Source organism: Sinocyclocheilus grahami, unplaced genomic scaffold, assembly GCF_001515645.1.
Source record: "Sinocyclocheilus grahami isolate Dianchi unplaced genomic scaffold, SAMN03320097.WGS_v1.1 scaffold1324.1, whole genome shotgun sequence".
Lineage (NCBI taxonomy): Eukaryota > Metazoa > Chordata > Actinopteri > Cypriniformes > Cyprinidae > Sinocyclocheilus > Sinocyclocheilus grahami.
This window is the reverse complement of record NW_015506503.1, coordinates 93,814-117,103: the sequence shown is the minus strand read 5'-3', so window position 1 is coordinate 117,103 and position 23,290 is coordinate 93,814. Positions and strand designations below refer to the sequence as shown.

The following is a 23,290-nucleotide window of genomic DNA, read 5'->3' as shown; positions in this document are numbered from 1 at the left end:
TATTATATATATATATATATATATATATATATATATATATATATATATATATATATATATATATATATATATATATAATTTAACAATTTATTTTTGTAATAGATCTGGAAAATGTAAACAATACCACTGACTAATTGATTTGTATTAAAAACTGACAAAAATAAAAAAATAAATATAATAAACAACTTTTATTTAAAACAACTGAAAATAAAAATTAAAATAAAAAAATTATTTACATTTATAGATAAATACAATTATTTTTAAATCACTGCACTTTTTTCTATATAAAAAAAATTATTTTTAGTGCTGTCAAACCGATTAATCGCATCCAAAATAAAAGTATATTTATATAAGATTTAATAAATATAAATATATATTACATATATTTCTTAAATGTAGGGATGCACCGATACCACTTTTTCCAGTACTCGCCCGATACGATAATTTTATTTTTGGTACTTGCCGATACAGAGTACCGATAACAATATTTTTTTATTGCATTTGTAAATGTTTTAAATATTGGGTACAGAAACCAAAAGAGTATGTATAATGTTAGTTGGTTACCTTCATTTATCAAATAGATACAGTCAAGCCAAAATTTATTCAGACACCTTCAACATTTCTCACATTATCACAGTTTATTCACTATAGTTTAGAAAATGGTAATAAAATATAACAAGAACTCAGAGTTAAACTGTGTCAGAACAAATTCAGCTTGATAATGTCAGATAACTTTGAGAGAAAGGTAATGGATTACAATCAACCAAAAATTAAGACAGCTGTTAGTATGATAGTATTTACACAACTATCAATACTTAGTCGGGTGACCTTTAGCCTTAATGACAGCCTGTAGTCTCCTGGGCATGCTGTCACCCAGCTTCATGCAAACCTGAATTTCAATTTTTTCCCCAGACTCAGTCTGAATAATTTTTGGTCCCAAATTTGTAGTTTCACTGGTAGTCCACTGTATGAAGAAATTGTGGGTATAATTTGTCACAGGTGACTATTTTGCTATCCTCACTTACATAAATGAACTATAGTGTCCTGCACCCACTAGTAAAAAAATATCAAAAATGATATCTGGTCTCTGAATAACGCAGTGTGTTACTGATGGTAGCCTTTGTTACTTTGGTCCCAGCTCTCTGCAGGTCATTCACTAGTTCCCCCCGTGTGGTTCTGGGATTTTTGCTCACAGTTCTTGTGATCATTTTGACCCCACGGGGTGAGATCTTGCGTGGAGCCCCAGATTGAGGGAGATTATCAGTGGTCTTGTATGTCTTCCATTTTCTAATAATTGCTCCCATAGTTGATTTCTTCACACCAAGCTGCTTACCTATTGCAGATTCAGTCTTCCCAGCCTGGTGCAGGTCTACAGTTTTGTTTCTGGTGTCCTTTGACAGCTCTTTGGTCTTGGCCATGGTGGAGTTTGGAGTGTGACTGTTTGAGGTTGTGGACAGGTGTCTTTTATACTGATAACAAGTTCAAACAGATGCCATTAATACAGGTAACGAGTGGAGGACAGAGGAGCCTCTTAAAGAAGAAGTTACAGGTCTGTGAGAGCCAGAAATCTTGCTTGTTTGTAGGTGACCAAATACTTATTTTACCGAGGAATTTACCAATTAATTCTTTAAAAATCCTACAATGTGATTTTCTGGATTTTTTTTTCTCATTTTGTCTCTCATAGTTGAGGTATACCTATGATGAAAATTACAGGCCTCTCTCATCTTTTTAAGTGGGAGAACTTGCACAATTGGTGGCTGACTAAATACGTTTTTGCCCCACTGTACATATACTTCGTAGACATCCTTAATCTCTAATAACTCCATTCTGCTGTCTGTTGTTCTGCTGTCGGTGTTTCATTGTCTGAATATGGCACTTAACACATGCTGTGTGGTATCGGGGTATTTTAACGAGTACGAGTACAAGTACAGGAGTCGGTATCGGTGCATCCCTACTTAAATGGATGCGATTAATCGTGATTAATCGAGTTGATGGCACTAATTATTTTATTTTTTATGGGGGGGAAACTCCTGAAAAAAAGATTATAGTATATACAGTATATAAATTTTAGCAAATGCAGAAAGGCTTAAGATATGTCCTCAAATCCTAGTATAAAACCAACCTCTGCTTCTGAGCTAACAGTTCGTGTTGTGACTCCCACTGTGTAAATCCCTCCACTGGCATCTTCGTGGATCTTAATGTTGGATTTCTGCTTGCGGGCCTCCATATCTCGAGTGGAATCAAACAGGTCAAGCACCTCCTCATTGTACAACTATGAAACAAAACACCGCACCTTAGTCAGCTGAAAATATACAGGAGTGGTTAAGTAATTAATTAACCAAGCTCAGACATGTATGCTAACATCTCCAACGTCTGCCAGTCTCTGCCAAAGTTAAGACAGGCGTGTTACATTTGTGGCATGCTGTCAACACCACCCTTTGCATGACAGCAGCTCTGTTACACTTATCAGAGGATATATTTAAACCTCAGTGCTGATATGGAGAGATAACTCAACATCTTCACTTCCATTAAGACCAGAAATAACACATCTGTCAGTTGAAAGTTGGCTAATGGTAGTTTCTTGAGCTCAGATGAAGCCAAACTACAAGTGAAACTGACAGTTAAGGTTGTTATTTACCTCTAAGAACTGGGCGTTGATCTTAAACTCAGGTACGGGTCGCCCTTGTTCTGTGGCGGCCTGTCTGCGCTCCTCGATGCCTCTGAAGAGGTGGCTGATGGCCCGTGGAATAATTCCCAGCTCCTCTTCATTGATGTTCACGTCAAAGCCCGTGCCCATGGTGTAGGTCTTTCCCGAACCGGTCTGGAAAGATTCAGGAGGATGTGAGATAAACAAGTCCACTCAAACAGAGGATATTCTTAGTTAACTTTTGATGTGTTTCAAAGTTCCTCATTGTACCTTAAAGGAATATTTCAGATAATTTCCAATACAAAGTCTATGGACACCACCTGCAACATGCTGTCAATTACCGAGGAAAATAAATTCAATTTGTCCCTCAGTTTGAACAAACAAACAGGAAAAACATTTACAGTAATGTTGTTATATGCTGTATAATGCTGTTGAATGTCAATGAGGGAAATGTTCTGGAAGGTTTAAACACAAAAATGTCAAGCTCATATATTTTCTTCTCTACATGAAAATAGCAATATATATATATATATATATATATATACCACAAAAATAATTTCAACTTGCCCCTTTAGTTTGCACAAACATGAAAGCAAGATGAAAACATTTACAGTAATGCAGTTACAATCAAAGTGAATGAGGCAATGCTTGTTTTTTAACCATATATATATATATATATATATATATGTAGATGACAGGCAGACAGCCAGATAGATAGATAGATAGATAGATAGATAGATAGATAGATAGATAGATAGATAGATAGATAGATAGATAGATAGATAGATAGATAGATAGATAGTGATTAATTTCTCACAATTTTTACTGAATATCTCTCTCTTTCCACAGAATGAGTCAAAACTCATTTAGGGTAAAAAAAACAACCCATAGTCTTGTGAAAAACCTGCCTGTGCTGTTGGTATGTGTGGTAAATGTGAAGCAGAGACATTTTCTTTTAGCTGAGGCAACAGAGGGGGGTGGGGGTGGGGGTGACAGTCCAGACAAAAGAAGTTTGGGGTCTCTGTCACCATAGACACACAGAGGAATGACACACGGGGCCTGAGCGCACATCATCCACTGAAAGAGACGCTGACAGGAAGACAAGACCCCTGAACAACAGGGAGAGAATTAACAAAGCCAGAAAAGGCTGACGAAGAGGCGGAACTCTCATGAGGGAGAGTTTTTTTTTATCATTATTCAAAGAAAGAACTTAAGATGTAATACACTACCTCTGTTGGGGGAAAAAACTACGCATTAGGACTGAGGGGATCAGACCTTTTTAGTAATCTATTAGTGTTAGATTACTAAAAAAAATGCAGCATTCTTGTCTGAACATGTCCATCGTTCAGGGTCTGACAAAAGTTTCATTGTTTGTTTGCTTTGCTTGATGTGTAGCATGCTCCACAATTGCTTATACTGTCACTGCTTTGTGTTTGTAAAAAAAAAAAAATTATATATATATATATATATATATATATATATATATATATATGTACTTGCTAGTTATACCATTAAAAATGTAGTTAGAAACACAACTTTTAGGAATTTTGCAACCTAAATAAGTCGGCAGAAGTAAAAAGCTAAACGTAGGCTATAAATGAACTACACCACAATTGCATGACTTCAGCATCAACACTATTATGCTTCCAACAAGTTTAAGTTTCCGACATTTTCCCTGAAACAATCTACAAACAAAAAATAAGTACTACACTGAAAGCTATTTGAGGCTGCATGTTTTTAAATTAATAACTATTAAATAGCTTAATTGATTTTTCCAGTGATAATGTGGCTCAAAAAACAATGGTAAATTGTGAGGTAATTTTGCAGACCAAAACCCAGAAACAAAGTCAATGGATTATTGAATGAATATTTGGTTAAATGTCTGACATAAAATCTGTGGCTAACACAAGCTCAAGATATTTTCATGTTTTATTCTAAAACATAAAATACATCAATAATACTCCCTTGTTATTTTTATTTGAAAAAAAGATCTGGTGGTAGCTAACAAGTGGCTAAATGGGACTAAATGTGTTGTTAGGGACATTAAACATCATCCCGCCAAACAGGAAAGTTCATCTGCTTACAAGATTTAAGTTGTTGGAAACTAGTGAAAAGTGGTGGCGTTGAAGTTTTGCAACTGTGGTGTAGTTGTTTATAGCCTTCATTTAGATTTAGGTCTGGTGATTATATTTAGGCTTTAGGATTCATCAAATTTGAGTTCATTTTTGCATACAATCATAAACTTTTGTTGGTCACAGACCTTATTTTCTCCAGTAAGCCTAAAGCCAATTGAAAAATTCTGTTGGGCTTTCGTTGAAAGAACCAGGGTGATGCTAACTTGGTTGACCTACAAAAATACTTAATCACTGCAGTATTAGACTTGAACAGGTAAGTTTAAGATAACTAAAACAACTAACAAAAGATTGCAGGATTTAATTAAATATTTCCTGTCAACGTTAACACGATTACTGCGATTCATTTTACAATCATTAACACGTTAAAATAATTTAACGCAATTAACGCAAAGTTACTGAAGCACAATTTCTATTCTAACCCTTTAACCCAATTTTGCTTCTCTGCTTGCGATCAGATCATTTTAAGCTGCTAAACTCCGGGAAAGTTTTCAGTCCAATGATCCAGTAAGCGAATGCATTCAAACATCCGTCCAAAACAGCGCTAATATAAAGGAAACCAGGCTGATTACATCAGAGATTGCAGAGAGAACAGACAACTCACGTTGCGTTTTCAGTGAATTATTCATTGCAGTGTGTTTCGCTTTAAAACACGAGCTCTGTCATATTCTGTGATTGTCTCTGAAGAGCGCGAGCCCCCTCACACGTCACACGTGCTGTGTGAAGTACAGACTGAACGGATTGTTAACACATCCCACCGCTGTATGGCCAGATGAGACGCAAACTACGTTTTCTCGACTGGATAACCAGTCTCGCTAGTAAAGTTTTGATGGATGAAGACTGCAATCAAGGTAAAGACGATTGCGGTGGCGTACAGGAGTCGTACAGTAAGCACGCGTGAGTCTGTTATAATAATGCGTGTATGAGTACTCTTGACGCACTGATCGCACATTGTATTTATGCACAGGCACAGACATTTCCATACATTCATGATAATGTTTTGATTTGCCATTTTTATGTTGCTGTGTTTAGTTATACTGAATGGATCCGTGTAGTGTAGTAGATATGCAGTCAGCAGGCGATGGGTTTAGGGTGTTTTTGGCATCTCCATGTGGTCCTGTTCGGTATCGCAACTTGACTTCTCTAAAATGTGAAAAAGCTCTTTGCTGTTGCACTGTACACATACTATAAAACACAGAATTATTTTTCTTTCATATGTGCTTATATGGGCTCCTTGTTATATCATTTGGTTCTTTGGTGTCCTTTTGGAGTTTCTAAGTGTTTAGACATCTACATTTATCTTGAAAAAAAGCTTACAGAAAATACAGATTTTTGAGAATCACCCTTCAATCTTTTGGTTTACTTTGCTGAATATAGCAAATGATGACAAAATAAAAATTTGAAACAAGATACATGGTCTATGCTTAATTTCATGAAGTGTGTGATTGATCGCTATTAATTACAGAAAAAGGGTGTGATTAATTAGATTTAAATGTTTTATCTATTGACAGCCCTAATTTCCTTACAAATCAAGAACATGTAGCAAGCTGTGAATTGGTTTTTGAATTGGCTCTATTAAAGAGTTCAAACAAGACAATTCACTAAAACGTAGCTATTTTATAAGGTGATGATTTCATATGAATTGGTACAATGCTATTCATATGGGGGGGGGGGGGGGGGAAGCATGAAGGTCCACCCTAAACCATCAGTGTCGCATAAACAGACTGTATGAAAACAAGATTCATAAAAATTTGCCAAAACAAAATATATTGTTTTGAACTGCCATGAGAGTGTGCTAAAAGTTGTGTTCAGAACATTTAACTCAATAATAATTCCAATAATGCTAATGAAATTCTTGGCTGAAATGGAAAATGTCTGGATCAGAAAGTTCTGGGCTGAAAACATAAACATTTTCAGTGTTGACTGACTTCTTGACTGATTGCTGATGTTGACTGATAACTTGACTTCATCACTGGGTTTCTTGGCATTTTACAGTCTTACCTGTCCATAGGCGAAGATAGTGGCATTATATCCTTCAAAACAGCCTTCGATGAGTTTCTCAGTGCAGTTGCTGTAGATACTGTCCTGCTGCGAGTCCATGTCAAAAACATAGTCAAACGTGAAGGGCTTGTCCTTTCCCAGAACAACCTGGGGCTCCCCAGGGGTCACGAACGTGCAGATGTGACATCCCTCTATCTTTTCCTTTGACAACTGTGGACGAATCCTGGAAAAATAGAGTGTTTATGTTAAAGAGGAAAATTATTTATCTGACTAAATGTTTTTTTTTTATCTTAAAACGGTGTTAGATTAAACAATGGCGAATTGTTGTATGACAGTTAAAAAGTTGATATATTCTATATTTTAATAATCTACTGATTTGATATTTATTGATATTGATTTGATATATGTTTTTATTTCATGGAAACAGTCAAGAAAGTCAAGATCTTTGAGGTGGTACAGGCCAAAATTCCTATTCCTAATTCCTAACAGTCTATACATTTTTTTTTATGTTTATAAGATTAGTTATGTTACATAATGGTTTATCTAACAAATCTATTTTTAAAAAAAAGCCTCTAATGATTTAAAAAGGTCTTCCAAGAATACTGTATTTGTGGAAAGTGCCAAAACACTCCAATCCTGAGTTCGTTCATGAACACAGACGTTCTCTGTTAGAGGAGAGCGAGAGAGGAAGCTCTGGCAACACGATAGGTAAACAGTCACACCCTGGGATTCATTTACTCACGTTTTCTGTTTTCATTATTTAAACCTTTCCTCCAACACAACCTGCTGCTCTGCCTTTTACTTTTTAGCCCTTATTCTGATGATTTTTTGAAGGGAGACGTATCACAGAAAAAACTTGAATTCTGAATTTATGTATTAATGTATATAATACTAAGAGCACAAAGTATCCTCTTGGTCCACCCAGATGATTTATTGAAAATGAATTACAAAAATGTACAGTAGTAATTTGATGGTTATGATATAAAAACTGTGAGCTCATTCATATATTGTAGCTGTAAACCCAACACACATTAACATTACCAAGTATGTGAAAGTAAATGATTATAGTTATGCAAGTCCCATGCAGAACTTGCAATGTGTCTGAATACAATAATTAATGCAGTGCAAGTGGTCAGTGAGAGGGTAAAAATAAATGGTTACACTTTATTTCGATAGTCCACTTTAGACATTCTATTAACTATAAGTAACTTTGTAACTACATGTCAACTAATTCTCATTAATTTGCGACAACATGTCTACTAACTCTCAGAGCAGACTGTTAGGGTAGGTTTAGGGTTAGTAGAATAAGTTGACAAAGAAAGTGTTAGAAGATATTAAGCAGACAGTCTACTAATACTCTACTAACTGCTAGTTGACATGTAGTTGTAATGTTATTTACTGTTAATAGAATGTCTAAAGTGGACTTTCGAAATAAAGTGTTACCAAATAAATGTAATGTAAAACTAAATTATTAAATTTTTCGTGCAAGAAATATGACTTAAATATGAAAACAACAATATTTTGAAATTATGTTATTAGTTTTTAGTATTAATTATAATTGAAAAGATTTATCTGTTTTTTTTTCCTGTAAAAAACTGAAGGCAAATGGTGGTCCAGTAGTGCACAACACAGCGAAATCAATGTGACTGGTTTCCTTTGTGTTGCGACTTGTTTCCGTTGTGTTGCGACTTGTTTCCGTTGTGTTGCGACTTGTTTCCGTTGTGTTGCGACTTGTTTCCGTTGTGTTGCGACTTGTTTCCGTTGTGTTGCGACTTGTTTCCGTTGTGTTGCGACTTGTTCCCATTGTTTTGTGCAAATTTTGTTGTGTTGTGACTTGTTTCTGTTGTGTTGCGACTTGTTTCCCTTGTGTTGTGGCTTGTTTCCATTGTGTTGCGACTGGTTTCTTGCAATGTGTCTGAATACAATAATTAATGCAGTGCAAGTGGTCAGTGAGAGGGTAAAAATAAATGGTTACACTTTATTTCGATAGTCCACTTTAGACATTCTATTAACTATAAGTAACTTTGTAACTACATGTCAACTAATTCTCATTAATTTGCAACAACATGTCTACTAACTCTCAGAGCAGACTGTTAGGGTAGGTTTAGGGTTAGTAGAATAAGTTGACAAAGAAAGTGTTAGAAGATATTAAGCAGACAGTCTACTAATACTCTACTAACTGCTAGTTGACATGTAGTTGCAAAGTTACTTACTGTTAATAGAATGTCTAAAGTGGACTATCGAAATAAAGTGTTACCAAATAAATGTCATGTAAAACTAAATCATAAAATTTTTTGTGCAAGATATATGACTTAAATATGAAAACAACAATATTTTGAAATTATGTTATTAGTTTTTTCCGTTGTGTTGCGGCTTCTTTCCGTTGTGTTGCGGCTTCTTTCCGTTGTGTTGCGGCTTCTTTCCGTTGTGTTGCGACTGGTTTCCACCGTTGTGTTGCAACTGGTTTCCGTTGTGTTGTGGCTTATTTCCATTGTACTGTGCTAATTTCGTTGTGTTGCGGCTTTTTCCATTGTGTTATGGAGATTTTGTTGTGCTGTAGCTTGTTTCCGTTGTGTTGTGGCGATTTCATCGTGTTGTGCACTACTGGGCCACCGTACAATTCAGTAGCCACAGTCCATCAATACACACAAACAATCAATCGTAGTTACATTAGCGGATGGCATAAATAATAATTTGTGCTCTATACAAAGTCCACTACGTTGTTCATGCATAAAGAATCTCTAAGACTATTTACTACCGTATAATACACTTATACACTTATACACTTAAAGTGAAAACTAAATTTAGTGAATGTACTGTAGTACAGTACTTTATATGCAATACAAAGAGTTGACCCTGGCAAGATTGCTCATTCTAGAGACGCCAGGATTCAATGCATTAGTGTCTGAGAGAAATGTTAGTATCCAGTAAAGCTGAAAGCTCTTCAGTGATGTTATTTACCGTTGCTTTTTATTTGCCTTTGTTGCACAAAAGTTTACGATTTGTTCGTGAAAACACTCGTATGCAGATTTAATGTACAATTCTGTGCATACAAACTGTTACTGAATCAGTGTCCTAACAATTTAAACAGTGCTACTCTGTTTTTAACCTCTGTTCGTAACATGATTTTCCAGCAGCAAGCTTCTATTCACTCTTTCAGTTGTGAAGTCACTTTTAGGACAGTAATGCTAGTCAAACAGTCTTGTCCAGTCTTTTCCAGAGTGACATCTCTAGTGTCTCCAATCCCTTTCAAATACTAAATACAGTCACTCAAGGGTTAACTTTGTTCCTCAATTTCAGAGCTACTCAAGTGTGCCAGTGCATTCTATGCTGCTTAGAGGGGATACATGAACACATAACTCAAAAATAAGCCATATTACAATGACGACCTCTGACCACTATAAATCTTTAAAGACTTGAGGATATATAAATTGGTCTTGTAAAGCCAAATGCACTCCAAGAACCCCCTAACCACAAATGATGTCAATGTGAGCCCATACTACGCCTCTGCATGTGTAATTATACATACTGTAAAAGATATTGTGAGACATTTATGAGACTGAAATACATTTCCCATTTCAACATCTTCCACAAAACACTCTAGTCAGTCATCTGACAAATGTATTTGCTCATACTATTGCACCTTGCACCTAGATTTCATGTTAGAATATATAATATTATAAACAGTATAATATAGTATATAATGAATGAATGAATAATTTTTGTTTGTGTATTGTACTTATTTTTTATATATACTATTGTTTAATATACTATTATTTAACAATGTCGTTAAGAAGACACACTGTTGAATTAAATGCCACCTCTAAATAAAAAGTCTCTGTAAACCCTTTTTTTAAAGAAATGTATTAGATTTCTGATTTTATTTTATTATGCAACAGTTGCATTGCTACCATTATGTCTTTGAGAATGAGTGAATCATACATTGAACCAATTAGTTCAAAAACACTGAATGAAGTGACTTCCTTCATAAGTGAGTCATTGAATTAGTCACTCAAACAATTTGTAAAAAAAAAAATACAGGAATGAAACATCACTACTGTGTGTTGCTCTGAGACATGCAAGCACTGATTCTGCTTTAGTTTTTTTTAAGAGCAAAAGTAGAGAAATAACTGCCAATAATGAGTCTAAATTGCTAATTAATCTGCTGTTTAAAAGCATAATCACGCAGTACTAGAACGGTTATTCTCAATACATACTTAGTAATCAATTAATCTCTGTTGACACCTGAAATGATCATTTGGTCCAGACAATAAGAATTAAATTAGGATTTTCCAAATACATTTTTTTTCTCAAAAGCACTAAAAGAATAATTAATCAAAACTCATATGACTTTCCTTCTTTTCATCTTTTAAACACAAATGGGAAGCACATTTAAGCTTCCTTTCACCATATTTGATCAGTTGATCTTTTCATTATATAAAACAATTGTGACTCTCCAGACCACTTGATTCATATGGAATACTTTTAATTACATATTTGACAACTTCTTGAAGCTTTACATTTTTGGTGAAATGGACTTTCAATGGATTTTCTCAGGAAAGCTGAATAATTAGCATTATCTAATGTTATGCATTAGGTGGGCCACACATTGTTCACAAGGCATAAAATTAAGCTCAACTTCTGACTAAACGTGTTAACCTCAACCCACGGGCATCATTACTGCGATTACAGTGACAAATATATCTCCACGGCCTCCTCTTTCCCAGGGAAAAGATCAGTAGCTTAAGTGGATTGGACTATGTTCTACAGGTCCAACAGTTATCTAGTCAGCCAGAAGCACAAGGGTCCATTTTGTCTGCTACGGGATCATTTGACCTCTAAAATATCTCAGATGAGCTCACAATGATTTCCAAAAGTAAACTAAGCAGAATAAAAACATAAAAAAATTCCAATAAAGCAGATGGAGACAGATGGGTAAGTGCTGATGCATCCTGCCCTAGAAAAACATGACCCTATTAGAGTGCTATTATGAGTACATTTTATTTCCTAGTCTCATTAACAGCTGATTTATTGATCGTTTTTGAGATGAGAACAGACGCTACCATAATTCGATATGAGATCACTGTTTTTCGTCATCATGAATTGGTGCCTAAACTTAAAACCAAAATTAAAGTCTTGGTTTGTCTCAGATTGAAACGAAAATTATTAATTAATAATACATTTTCTTATTTTCAGTGTTTGTTTACTGTAAAATAGTAAAAATGTGTTCCATAGTGTCAACTAGGGCTGGGCAGTTTTCCCGATTGTATCGATTAATTTGAATTTAATGTTTTGCCACGATTTTATTTTTTAGAAGTCGAGGAATTGCGATTTTGAATAGAAATATTACCAATTGTTAGAATTTTGACAATATGCCGGTGATAACAGTAAAGAGAAAAGAACGATCCAACTGCATACATGTCGGTGCACGTGATTAACCGCTGACATGTGACGCGCTCTGTGAAGGACCATAAATATAGCGCTAAGCGCCATTCACACAGAATGCGCTTTTGTGTTGACAAAGATGTGGAATAGGTAAAACATGCAAGAAGATGGGAGTGAACTTCTTTTAACTTGAGCGCAGTGTTTTTAGAAAGCTGTTTCATGCATGAGACGCTGCAAGAGATGCGAGCGCAACAGTCAAACACATCCATGTTTACAAAGAAAAAACTATGGAAAAGCAGCGCAATCGAATAAAAAACCTGTAAAGAACTACTACTGTATGTCTGATATTTCATGTTTGCATCAGGGTGACAGACTGAAAGCTGCTGTTGTTTTTAAAGAACATTTATAGTTAATAATAGTCTACTGGTGTTATACCTTCAGTCATTTTGAATTTGAATTACCTTGACTTTTGAGATTTTCTAAAAGAATTTTCCTCGCATTATTTCTGAACACATAATATGTATAAGACAAGTTTGTACAATATGTAGTTGTAGTTAATGCATCTTTTCTGCAAAGATATTTAACAAGTGATTTGTTTAATATTTACATCATGTTGACAACGTCGTGTGTGCTGCACTTAGAATAGAATTTTCTTTAACTAGAGGGATAATAAAGAAAAAGTTACTTGAATCATGTTGTAGTTACATTTTCAAGTTGACTAGTTAAAAATCGTAAAAAAAAAAAATCGATTATCGAAAATAATTTTTTGCCAAATCTCCCTTAACTAGAGGGATAATAAAGAAAAAGTTACTTGAATCATGTTGTAGTTACATTTTCAAGTTGACTAGTTAAAAATCGTAAAAAAAAATAATCGATTATCGAAAATAATTTTTTGCCAAATCTCCCAGCCCTAGTGTGAGCACACAAGAACACGGATTAACCACTTTGTATTGATTCTGGATAATCTGACTAATAAACATACTGATCGGTTTGGATTCTTTTGATTATACTAGTATTAAGTAATACAGTAAATCAGCTAACAGATCACATATCTATAACACCCACATTTTAAAGCTATAATGACACTTAATGACAGTTGTAGTTATTATAATAATTAAGGTAATAACTTTCATCTATCCAACCTGTATGGTTTTGATAAACAGCCACATAACGGCACACCCACAGAGCACGCGGGTGCTATATGTCACACAATAATGATAAAAAGTGTCTAAAATTGACAGCTAAAAGTCAAGCTGGAAAGGTTTTATCCTGTTTGCCCACAATGTGTGTCATGTTTACAAGGCTGGTAGACTAAGTGGTTTTGATTAAAATCTAGTAAAAGAACCTCACAATCTTATGGCACTTTGTAACTATTTTACCTTTTGGTGAACTGTTAGCTAATTCATATTAATTCGTACAATTTGTATGTTCATCTGAAATTGCAGTAAGATTACCTCACTGTAGTTGGTCGGTTAATATTTTTAGTCCAAGGATGTGTTTTCGGTTCAACAATGTAACTGCTTAACTACGAGTTAAATACATTGCAGGAGTAATTAACAAGCTAGTCACTACTAACTACATTCCCTAAAAAGAAACTATATTTCCACTTAAAGGTCGAGAGCTGTAGTTCCAACGACAGAAATATACGATGCTGTTTGCGAACGTTTGATGGAACTATGGTCTCGGGAACCACTGAACAAATCGTCGAACTTCACATTGTTGGTAACAACGAAACTAACAATGCTTTTAAGAAATGCACCCCAGAATTTATATAGCAAAGAAAGAATGTTTCATTTTTACGATTACCACAGAGGGCGCTATAACAGTCATTACTGTGTGTTTATAGCGACCTAACTGAATAATAACACCAGTTTAATGGCATAGACATTTGAAGGTAACGCCATTGGGCTTGCAATGCATTGGCTAAGCATTTACAGTAAGTCTGCGTTTGCATATCTGCATAGAGTATGAAACTGCACAGCTGCCCAGACCTGCTGATAGTCAAAATTCTTGCAACGTGAGACTACACGATTACCTTTGCATATGTGTATGCATTGACTATTCAAACATTTCAGAAAAGAAACATGATCACCGAACCCTACACGGAACTGCTGTAAAAAAACATCCTGTTCATGGAAATCGTCTTTTTCTGTAAGTCTGGATAGTTCATATTCAATGAAAGGCCATCTAAGGTTGTGCAACCCAAGCAGGAACAGAATATTCCTGTGTAAATGAGTGACCACGGCGAGTGCATAGGAGACAGAAATGGGATGTGAGGATTTCCCCGCCTTCATTTTCCGTTTGCCATCCTTGAACAGTCAACAAAACTATCACTTTATCTGTGTTGCATTGTCCTGATTAAAAGCCTGATTAAAGTGCTGTCTTTGCACAGATTAGTTTTGAATTTCAAGGCTTCTATACTGTTTTACTGAGGATTTCATTTAAATTACCTAATAAACAGGCACAAACAAGCTTGTTTTCTTTGTTTTCTATTTTTAAGTTTAATGTGCACTGCTAGAAAATAAAACCAAACAAATTAGGCTTTTATGCCCATTGTCTTTAGTGCTGTCACACGATTAATCGCATCCAAAATAATAAAAGTTTATTATTAACATAACATATTTTTCTTAAATATATACATGCATGTGTGGGTATTATATATATATATATATATATATATATACATATATATATAATATATATAATTAATAGCTATACACAGCACACACACATATATTATGCAAGCAAAAACTTTTACTTTGGATGCGATTAATCGCGATTAATCAATTGACAGCACTAATTGTCTTCTAATGTAAATGCTTTGCATAGCTTTTTACAAAATACTGAATGAATCAAAATCATTTTCTGTGGTAATCTTCTGCATGTAACAGATGTTGTACATAAAGCTGAAATTGTTTCAAACTCTGACACCTTTTTAACATCCTGTCAGGATAAGCGCGTCTCTTGTGTATTTTAAAAATGGGGGAGTATTTTTTACAGCATCAGCTGCGCTCGATCACACTGGAAAATGCAAATTAAGGCTTGACTTGAACATAAAGGAAATGTCCATTCTGGCTGACTGTCTGCTCAGAGGTCTCACTGCACACATGTAAGGTTATGGACAGGAAGGCCACAGGTGACTGTGATGTTAGTCGACTGCCGCCCTAAGGGTCAAGCAGGAGCAAAAAAGATGACAACTGACCCAAAACATCCACCCACATCTGCTCCCATGAGCTCATCGGCACAAAACATCAACAATTATACATGGAAAGAATCAGTTGCTTTTGGAACGGAGATATTTAAAGGAAAAGTGTGCTGTTTTTGAATGCTAAAATACTTGATAGCCCAGCAACTAAGCCATTTATAGTTTAAGCCTTGACATTTTCCTTAGAAAATGAATCTGTTTAGTTGTTTTTACAATTATATTGGTGGGGGGGGGAAAACCAAAATGGAGTTCCTAATAATGTATTTTTATAAACTGTGTCCATAATCAGCACATTTGCTATTTCAAAAGCAATCAACACAAGCTATCTAACTCAAGATATCTCTATGAAGTAGGGCCTAGATAAAAGTACTTTTCTATTTAAACTAGATAAATTATATGTGGGAAACAACGGGATGGAAAAAAGAGCCAAATAAGAGACCAAGTGACAGGACAACGTTATATTATACATATCTTTGGCTTTTCAGAATAGCTGTGGTGGAAATGGTTGTGTCTCACTGTACACAGATGCTTAAGTAAACATTAAAGCATCTGTACTATATGCCATCATCTTTGTATACAAAACCACCCAACCCAGTGTGCATGTGAGTCTGTTAACTCATCAATTCACATGACAGATGGTTTCTAGGGTTGGTTCTACTCAGCTGGCTCATAAATAATCATGAGAAGACCTAAAAAAAATCCATTTGGGTTGCAACAGAAGGTGGAGCTCTTGATTTAATCTAGTCCACCCATTTTTTTCTGAAAATCTGGAAACATTATGCCAGTCAGGATACTCACAAGGATGCAATGGTTAAAGACATGGTGCATATTGAAATAGCATTTTATGTATCTTTCATATACGTTTCTGTTAAGCTCATAAAGGCTGCATTTATTTGATCAAACATACAGTTAAAAACAGTGTGAAATATTATTACATTTGAAAATATATGTTTTTTATTATAATATATTTAAAAAATGTATTTTATTCATGTGATAGCAAAGCTGAATCTTCAGCATCATTACTCCTGTCTTCAGTGTCACATGATCCTTATTAAAGGGGTCATATGATGCGATTTCAAGTTTTCCTTTCTCTTTGGAGTGTTACAAGCTGATTGTGCATAGATAAGATCCCTGAAGTTGCAAAGCATTAAAGCATGTCAACATATTCCGTTACACCAAATACACAAAATAATGATCTTTAAAAAAAGCATAATATGACCCCTTTAAGATATGCTGATTTCTTATTATATTAATGTTGTGCTGCCATTACCATGCCATTGAAAAGTTTGGGGTATTTAAGATTCAACCAAAAAAGGCAAAGATATTAAACAGCAACACTGTTTTCAATATTTGACAATAACAAGAAGAGTTATTAATAATTGGGCACCAATAACATTGATAATAATTGAGCACCAAATCAGCATATTAGAATGTTTTCTGAAGGATCATATGACACTGAAAACTGGAGTAATGGCAGGTGAAAATTTAGCTTTGCCCTCACAGCTTGTCGGAAGGAGGGACTTTGTAGAAAACGAAGCGTTTGAGAGAGGCGGGGCATAGAGGACCTACAATAATGTACAGTATTTGAAAAATAATGTGTTTTTTGAACATTAAAGCATGTCAACATATTCCGTTACACCAAATACACAAAATAATGATCTTTAAAAAAAGCATAATATGACCCCTTTAAGATATGCTGATTTCTTATTATATTAATGTTGTGCTGCCATTACCATGCCATTGAAAAGTTTGGGGTATTTAAGATTCAACCAAAAAAGGCAAAGATATTAAACAGCAACACTGTTTTCAATATTTGACAATAACAAGAAGAGTTATTAATAATTGGGCACCAATAACATTGATAATAATTGAGCACCAAATCAGCATATTAGAATGTTTTCTGAAGGATCATATGACACTGAAAACTGGAGTAATGGCAGGTGAAAATTCAGCTTTGCCATCACAGGAATAAATTACAATTAAAAAAAAAAAAAAAAAGTTGCACAATATTTCATAATATGACTACCTACACATAAGAGACTTCTTTCAAAAACATTTAAAAAAATCTCAATTATTATTTTTTTCTGACTGTAGTATTAATATTGTGAATATCATGAATTACCACATGACATCATGAGATACATTTTCAAATACTTAATATTTGAACAAAACTGCTTTACTGCTTATTGACCCACTTACGACCTTGCGCAGAAGGCAGCCAAACTGGCTGCTTTGCATCTTATGACTATGGTGAAATTTTAACCAAAGTAAAGGGTGGAAATCTGAAGTTTGGATTCAGTTGCTCAATAACAGATGTTTGCCACACTTGCCTTTCAGCCTAAAAATAATGAGAAAAGAGGTCAAATAAGTAATAAACTACACGCATGCCATAAGCAAACAGAGATACATTCATCTGCAACATAAACCTCAGACCAATTCAACGGACTCAGAGAGTAATTCCACAAAGCACCTCGTTGTTAAGACCAGGGGCTTAAAATATTAATGCTGTGACCGATGGTATTGAATATACCAGTGGTGGAATCTTACAGGCCACAAGAGAACTGCTCAAACCTACACATGTAAAGCCCTAAGAAACATGCTGTCAAATGCTTTCAGCTGTATCAACGAAGTGTTTAGCGCCACGTTTAAAACTGTAATGCTTTGAGAATAATGTCATTATAGGTCTTTTTTGAGTATGACGTCAAAGTCATAAACTTGTACTATAACGAGACATAATCTTAAATAATTTGAGAATAAACGGTAGAATAAATTCCAGTATGAAATGAAATCCTATTCCTATAGTGTTAATCATGCCTTTTCTCATAATGTTGTTTAATTTCGAAGTACTTTTTGACAGTATAAAATTACTTCAGTCTCCTAATTTTTCTGGCTTTATTCATGTAACAATACAACTTCATTTTCATAAAAAGTGTATTCTCTTTTTTCAATGTGGCACTAAAGCAGCATCATAAAGGAGAAAGCTCATCCACACATTTTAGTATGTCAATTGCAAAACCCAAGACTAATGTGTCAAGTGGAAAGTGCACTGACCATATATATATATATATATATATATATATATATATATATATGTTCATATTTTACATTTATATTTAACTTATAGATATGGATTAAACTAGGGCTGCACAATTAATCAAATTTCTAATCGCAATTACAATTATGGATGCCAAAATTATGTAATCGTTCAAAGCGGCAATTAATCGTTCAAATTCCACTTATGTTATTCTGCGTGCTTAAGATGCGTTTCTTTCTACATGTTATCTTAAGGGTTTTTCCCATTATTTTAATTTTAGTTTTAGTATAACATTATAATACAATATATATTTGTACTATTTTATCATTTAAAGAAGAAACCAATCCGATGCATATTTGACATTTGAGGCTTAATACTATAGAAAAGCACTAAACGTTTTTCAGTTAGAGTGTTTTCAGCTTTTTTATTTTCATATAAATCTACGGCATGCAGTTGCATTAAACAATGGTATAAACATCATTCAATGTAAATTGTGATAATCGTAATTAATAATCGCAATTACAATTTCAAGGGAATAATCGACAATTATGATTTTTGTCATAATCGTGCAAGCATAAATGTAATCGTGCAAGCTTGATAGGTTGTAGTTTAAATGTCTTTCAACCCAAAATGCAATATAAACCAGCTGTGACTTATTAAAGATGTTCTCAATGAGCAGCATCTATGAATCAGAAATCTTTTACATTTCAAATTAGGACAACAATAGATGAATGAATCCAAGAGTCTCTGAACACAAGATAAATGAAGTGCTTCAGAAAGCAACAGTGTAACAGGTAGAGACTGGTACTATATCAACAACTAACCGCAGCTTGGATAAACTAAAAATTACTAAGGTTACCGAATCACGTGTTTCCAGCCAGGAAAAACACATGGCTTTGGGCCTCATCAGACGTGGTTTTACAAACAAGAGATACTGTCATTGACGTAATGATAATTAAACAGTTGCCATGACTTTGGACTCACAAACGAAGAAGAATGATGGATTGTCTTCCATTAATGTTGAAGATTAAAAGTTGAAATCTCAGGGCCTTTGACCGTCACTTTATTTTAAAAAGACATAAAGATTGCTACTGTCTTTATGATGCTAAGCCAGCCACTAAAACACTGATGTAATTCCCCGTGGAGAGAAAAGACTGATACACAGTCTAAAGACATTCCACAAAGCAATTCTGAGATATATAGCTAGTACAAGCTTGAACAAACACTGTGATATCTGCAGGCTGAACCTTTAGGCTTTTTGCGGTGAGTGCAATATACTGTAAGAGACTGGAAATGCGGCTTATGTCAACACGGCCTGAACATACTCTACACATGCACGCTCCTAATTATGGCAGCTCGATTTCACATGTTGTGTACTGAAACGTGTCAAGTATAATTCATAAAGCTGTATGTGTTGCAATCTCAGTTTTGCCACAGGGGGCGCCATAGTATCTCGCATATTGCATTAGCAAACCTGCTTCTAAATGATCTAAATTAAACTACTAAATATTAGCTAAACTATAGCATTACCTAAACTGCTACTACAAAGCTAAATTAGGGCCAGATTTTTTTCAAACCATCTTTTGGCGTTAAAATAGTACCGACAGGATTTACGAAAGACACACAGTGAGGAATTAGCACTGAAAAGGCATGGACACAGTTATTTTTGTGCCTGACCTTATTGAATATGCATTTGTAGGAGTTGCAATGAAGCACACAACTTGATTCACTAACGTTTGCGCTCGTCAAATTACTGGTATTAGCGCCATTATTTAACGGCCAAAAAAGCTGGCGGTAAATTGCGCTGGTCATCGTGGAAACGATCTGGCTGCATCTGTGTTCTTTAATGTGCGCATTGTTAGTAAATCACCCGCAGAATTTTCCACTCCCATCGGCACTTTTATGGAATTGCGCTCTAACGCTAATTTGCCGTTTAGTAAATCTGGTCCTAAGATAGGAGAATGTTAGTTAAAGATAGCAAAAATGTTGACATGTTTATATCAACAGTAGCTATTTGAATAACAACAAACTCAGTTTAATGTTGCAGACATCTAAAGAAAACTCTACGGCCCACAAACAACGTGCTTGCAATTCATCGGCCAAGATACGTGGCTATGGTAAATGTCCAAAATGTCAATGGTTGTAAGTGTGACCTGCTTACTTAAACTCAGTCTGACAGATTAACACACTCATGTGATCTGTACCGGATTGTTCAAATGCCTACCTATAGCAAAAACATTCAAGATCAGACCTGTGACTATTTTAAACCACTGACCACTCACATTTTCTGTAAACAATATATACACTCCCTTCCTCGGTCATCAATAAAAGCCAAAAAAATCAATTCTCAAGATTGTCCAGGTCGTAAGTAAACCATTTCCATGTGTTCGCAATGGATCCTGCACCTGTTTTAGGACATTTAAAGTTCTCTCTCTGACAGGCTTTCATACGCAAACACGATGCCTTCATAGAAATCTGACAGAAGAATAAAGAGAGGTGGAGTGAATGACATTAGGCCTAAGTCCAAATGTTGTGCAAACTGAGCTGCAGGTCAAAGTCTGCCAGCTCCAGTAACCAGAGCTCCTGAGGCCTATCAGAACAATGTAACATGAGCGTATAGACGGCCTTTGTTTTTCAACAGAGGCTTTTTACAACCACAAAAAAGAAGCATTCTGTGTGTCCTTTCAGTTTGGTCACAAAAGGATGTGTTTAATGAAGAAGATATTATCCCACATAGACTTTAACTGCAGACTACTTAAAGGGATAGTTCGCCCATTCCGTCATCATTTGCTCACCATGTTGTTCCACACCTGTATGATTTTCTTTCTTTGGTGGAACCAGTGTTGTTATTGGTCACTAAAACTATTACAATTTTTCAATTGGTCGGCGCCAATGGCCTCATGGGCAGCGCGCCGACATGTAGCGCCTTTGCGGCGTCCCGAGTTCGAGTCCCGGCTCGTGGACCTTTCCCGATCCCACCCCCCTCTCTCTCTAACCCACTTCGCTTCCTGTCGACCTACTGTCCTATCGAAATAAAAGTCATAAAATGCCAAAAATAAAAAATTTCTATTGAATACTAATAACACTGCTCGTGAAACACAAACAATATATTTTGATTAATGAGTCAACTATTTTTGTCCATACAATGGAAGTCAATGGGGTCCAAACTACAGGACGTTAAAAACATTACAGAAAATGTCATCTTTTGTGTTTCACAGAAGAAACGAATGTTCTGAAATTACATATGGATGAGTACACAACATCATTTCTGAGTGAACTATCCCTTTAACATACAAGCAAAGGCTCAAGCTAATAAGTTCAACTGACAAAACAAATGTGACCTAAACCTTGATTACGGTATGACATTTTGAGATGTAGCCCCTCTTCAGCTCAAGAGTCCGCAGGAGAATAACATATTCAGATAAAATCTCAGATATACATATCAATAAAACATGCATATTAATTATAATCAAAACAGGACCCACAAACTTACTGTAATTTAAGTTATAGTAACCTATTGTTACTTTGATCAATAGAACGTAACATATACAAAATGAAGGAAAAGCTATATGTGAGCATATAATTATATATTTTCATTTGAAACACCGAGTCCATGTTTATAAACACAACAAGGTCATAAAGCGTAAATACAGCATAAAAAAGAGAAATGACAACCTAAATCCTATAATAAAGTATGCATATAATGATCTGGGCCTGTTTAATAATCAGAAGAGTAAAGTAAAAAGACATTATATAGTCTTATATTTGCATATCTATCAACCACTACAAGTACAATATAAACACAATAAGGCCTTGCAGCCATACAGTAACATGACACATACAGTAACAGTTTTGACCACTTCTTAATCAATAGAAGTCAGACATGAACAGATGGAGAAATAAAAGAAAATCTATGTAATCGATACCCCATTTGATCTTATGTTACTGTAAAACAGTAGCTAATTAACTAACACTTTAATTATACATCAGATACGTTTCTCAACACAATAAGGCCCTACAGCCTGACTTAGGATTCAAAATAAGGTAAAGAGGGTAAAAAAAATTTATGCCACGCATGCATCTAATCTTATATGTATTAAACACTGCATCAACACAATGAGCTCGTGCAGAACATAAAGCCCTGATGATGGTGTGACACTGTAGCAGGTACATGAGAGGCGGGCCCATACGGAGCATCAGTGAGACTTTATAGGCTCTTCAGTATACTACATGAAATATAAAAATGTATATTCTTATACCTGACAGCCACGCGCACTGAGCTCTCATCTTGTCCCGAAGACATGTTCCCGGTCAGGACACAAGAGATAAATATAGCCGAATTTCCTTTTCTTTATCGGCTTAAGAAGCAGACACAAATAGAGCGTCCCTCCCGGCGTCTATTCTGCCATGATAAAGCTCAAATGATCCAAACGGGTGCTCGTTTGACAGGAAAATAATGCAAATATGAAATAAAAGATCTCGTGTTCGGCGCCGCGCGTTACATGTCTAGCTGCGCTCACACACACACAATCATCTGCCCTCAGTGCCCTGAAGATGACGTCACCACGCCACGCCTTCATCGTGCGCCTCAGACCACGCCCTCCTCTCCACAACACAGCCACACATGACAGCATAGGTGGCTTGCTTGGGACATGTAAATTATTCAATATATATGCCTATAATATATTTATATTGTACTGGATATTTTATTGTATCGGATTTTATATATATATATATATATAATTATTTTTTCTAATTTCATTAATTAATTCACTTTGTTTTAACTTGATTATAGCACAAGCCTCTTGAATACTTTGTAACTGCTGGTTGGCTACAGACAGAAAGTATCAATCTTACAGCACCTCCATTTGGACACACACAGTATT

General features: G+C 35.1%; 1 protein-coding gene across 1 annotated transcript in view; it reads right to left on the bottom strand.

Annotated features, from left to right (window-relative positions):
- The window catches only part of LOC107569220 (kinesin-like protein KIF21A), a 52,014-nt gene extending 29,087 nt beyond the window's left edge, over positions 1-22,927 (bottom strand). The window contains exons 1-4 of the mRNA XM_016255249.1: positions 22,664-22,927; positions 6,781-7,003; positions 2,639-2,821; positions 2,123-2,272 (exon numbers count right to left, since the gene is read on the bottom strand). Coding sequence (XP_016110735.1) covers positions 2,123-2,272; positions 2,639-2,821; positions 6,781-7,003; positions 22,664-22,707 — 600 coding nt within the window. The 5' untranslated portion in view covers positions 22,708-22,927. The remainder of the gene's footprint in view (positions 1-2,122; positions 2,273-2,638; positions 2,822-6,780; positions 7,004-22,663) is intronic.
- Between the last annotated feature and the right edge of the window lie 363 nt (positions 22,928-23,290).